At 33.4% G+C, this 2500-nt stretch overlaps 1 protein-coding gene across 5 annotated transcripts in view; it reads right to left on the bottom strand.

Moving 5' to 3' along the window:
- The window catches only part of LOC122253874 (cholesterol transporter ABCA5), a 33092-nt gene that overhangs the window by 17781 nt on the left and 12811 nt on the right, over nucleotides 1-2500 (bottom strand). For all 5 annotated transcript variants that reach the window (XM_043017267.2, XM_043017266.2, XM_043017265.2 and 2 more), the window contains exons 7-9: nucleotides 2478-2500; nucleotides 1783-1969; nucleotides 1-119 (exon numbers count right to left, since the gene is read on the bottom strand). The exon at nucleotides 1-119 is cut by the window's left edge and continues 28 nt beyond it; the exon at nucleotides 2478-2500 is cut by the window's right edge and continues 207 nt beyond it. In XM_043017267.2, the coding sequence (XP_042873201.2) occupies nucleotides 1-119; nucleotides 1783-1969; nucleotides 2478-2500 (329 nt within the window). The remainder of the gene's footprint in view (nucleotides 120-1782; nucleotides 1970-2477) is intronic.

Below are 2500 nucleotides of genomic sequence, written 5' to 3'. Positions count from 1 at the left end.
GGAGAGAGAAGACCAAGGGCCCAGAAGGCTCCTTGGCTCATGTCATCACCGAGGAAAACTTGAAGGTAGTACAAGAGACTCATGGCCACTTGAAGTAGGTTCCCCACTACTCCAGCCACCTAAAAGAAAAAGAGACAAAAGTAAATATGTATATATATATATAGAAGATGCAAAAAGAAATTAAGCTTCTAGGGTACATACATTTCAGAACCATTCATTTCTAGTGGTGAATTTGGAATCATTGTTTTAATCTATTAAATTCAAAAGGCATAGGCATTTTAGGACTATTGATTTCTAGTTTGATACATGATTTTTTCTGGTCACTCAAGGTCTGGTTCACTTTGTGGAACCATGGCACTTGCATGGCAAACAAGGGAAGACAAAAATAAGAAAAAATCAACTTCCCCCCTCGCATTCCACTCGCTCCTTCTTGTCTCCATCAACTTTGCTTCCACAAGATCAAGACAAAAGAGATATTTCCCATTTCCCTTGGAATGTGGATGCTGTGGGTGCCCTCTGTGTCTCATGCCTTTACTGTACTATCTATTACGAAGTGTCCTTGGTAGTGTGTTTTCTGTTTTGTCCATTTTAGGATGTACCATGATGTCTTTCCCATGGACTCTTTCCACAAGGAATCTTTTTTTTTGCAGTTCTGGTTGCAGAATTTTAGTTTTTGTGATTGGTGTTCCTCTCCTGTTCTCCATCTCTTATAGCAACTGGTCTTTCCATGCTCCATTTCACAAGCTCTACAGCCATAGAATCTGGACCATTTCTGTGAATGGACCTCCCCAGGCAATGTGTCACCACAAAAAACACATAATGGGGCATACAAGCTCTATTGCAATCTTGTGGGTATGGACAGATTCTCATGTTTCACTATATCTAGACACTGTTGGAGGAACTGGGACACACTCCCATTGCACAGCAGTATAATTCTTGTGACTCTGTCATGACACAATACCTTGCTTAGCTCCTACTAGACATTCCCTGTATGGAGATTAAAATCCACATCATCCCTCTTCTGTATGAGTTAGTGTGACCAGAAAATGAAGCCCTCTTCCAATAGAAAAAAACATTTCTCTGTCTGAAAGGTCTGGTGCACAAACTCACATCCTTTCGTGTTTGCTCTATTGGGGTTGTTGCCTTCAAGGTGAACCCCACTGTCATTTTCACAACAATCCTGGCAAGGCAGTCAAAAACAGTATATTTCATGTAGACAACTCCCCTATCTTTTCTTCACCATCATCCCCCTCCACCACACTATTACATATCACATATTATTATCTTTTTATAATCTATACATCTGAATACTTATCTAAACATTGAAATATATATATACATATGTATGTATATATGTATATATATATCATATATATAAATATATATATATATATATATACATATATATATAATATACATATATACATATATATATATATATATATATATATATGTATGTATAATATAAATATATATATATATATATATATATATATATATATATATATATATACATATATATATATATATATATATATTATATATATATATATATATATATATATAATATATATATATTATATATATTATATATATATATATATATATATATATATATATATATATATATATATATATATATATATATATATTATATATATATATATATATGTTTCCCGGTCCTTGGATGCACCTCGCAACTCCCACGGCTGTGCACAGTCCACTAAATCGATATCCCTGATTAGGCAATCAAACGATCAGATCACAAAACCTCCGACTCACCTTTGCCTTGTCGAAGAACGGAGTCAGCATGAGGGCGAAGACGATGGAGGACGATCCGTATAATATGAAGAGTAAGAACAGAAGGAATAGGTTGGCATGGAGGAATACTCTTGCAAGTGGCAGGACTATGATGCAGATCAGAGCGAGGACTAACACATACATGAAGTATACAGAAAACCATGACAGCCTGGAAAGAAATATTAATTATTTGTTTGTCTATCTATCTATCTATCTATCTATCTATCTATCTATCTATCTATCTATCTATCTCTCTCTCTCTCTCTCTCTCTCTCTCTCTCTCTCTCTCTCTCTCTCTCTCTCTCTCTCTCTATATATATATATATATATATATATATATATATATATATATATATATATATATAAATTGATAAAAAATATATTGATAATATATATTAATATACTCCATATTGCTTAGAGAAAGACATATAACACTTAGTCCTCACTTTTGTTATCATAATACAATCATCATACCAAGCACAATGTATTTTTGTACCATACAAAGAAGCTGTACTAACTGTAGTCTACTAGACTGGAATTACTCTCTTCCTTTTCGTATTCATATACTGCACATATAAAACTGAAAGAATATATATATCTTACTATGTACATTCCTCGTCAAAAAAAACAAACATCAAACTACGAGTGGAAACAAAAAATCTTGCCTTGTCCCTTACCAATACACAGAGTCTCTCAATCC

Source organism: Penaeus japonicus, unplaced genomic scaffold (assembly GCF_977035675.1).
Source record: "Penaeus japonicus unplaced genomic scaffold, GWHDUDI00000001_assembly GWHDUDI00000009, whole genome shotgun sequence".
Classification (NCBI taxonomy): domain Eukaryota; kingdom Metazoa; phylum Arthropoda; class Malacostraca; order Decapoda; family Penaeidae; genus Penaeus; species Penaeus japonicus.
The sequence above is the reverse complement of the archived record's forward strand: the minus strand, read 5'-3'. Positions and strand labels throughout refer to the sequence as shown.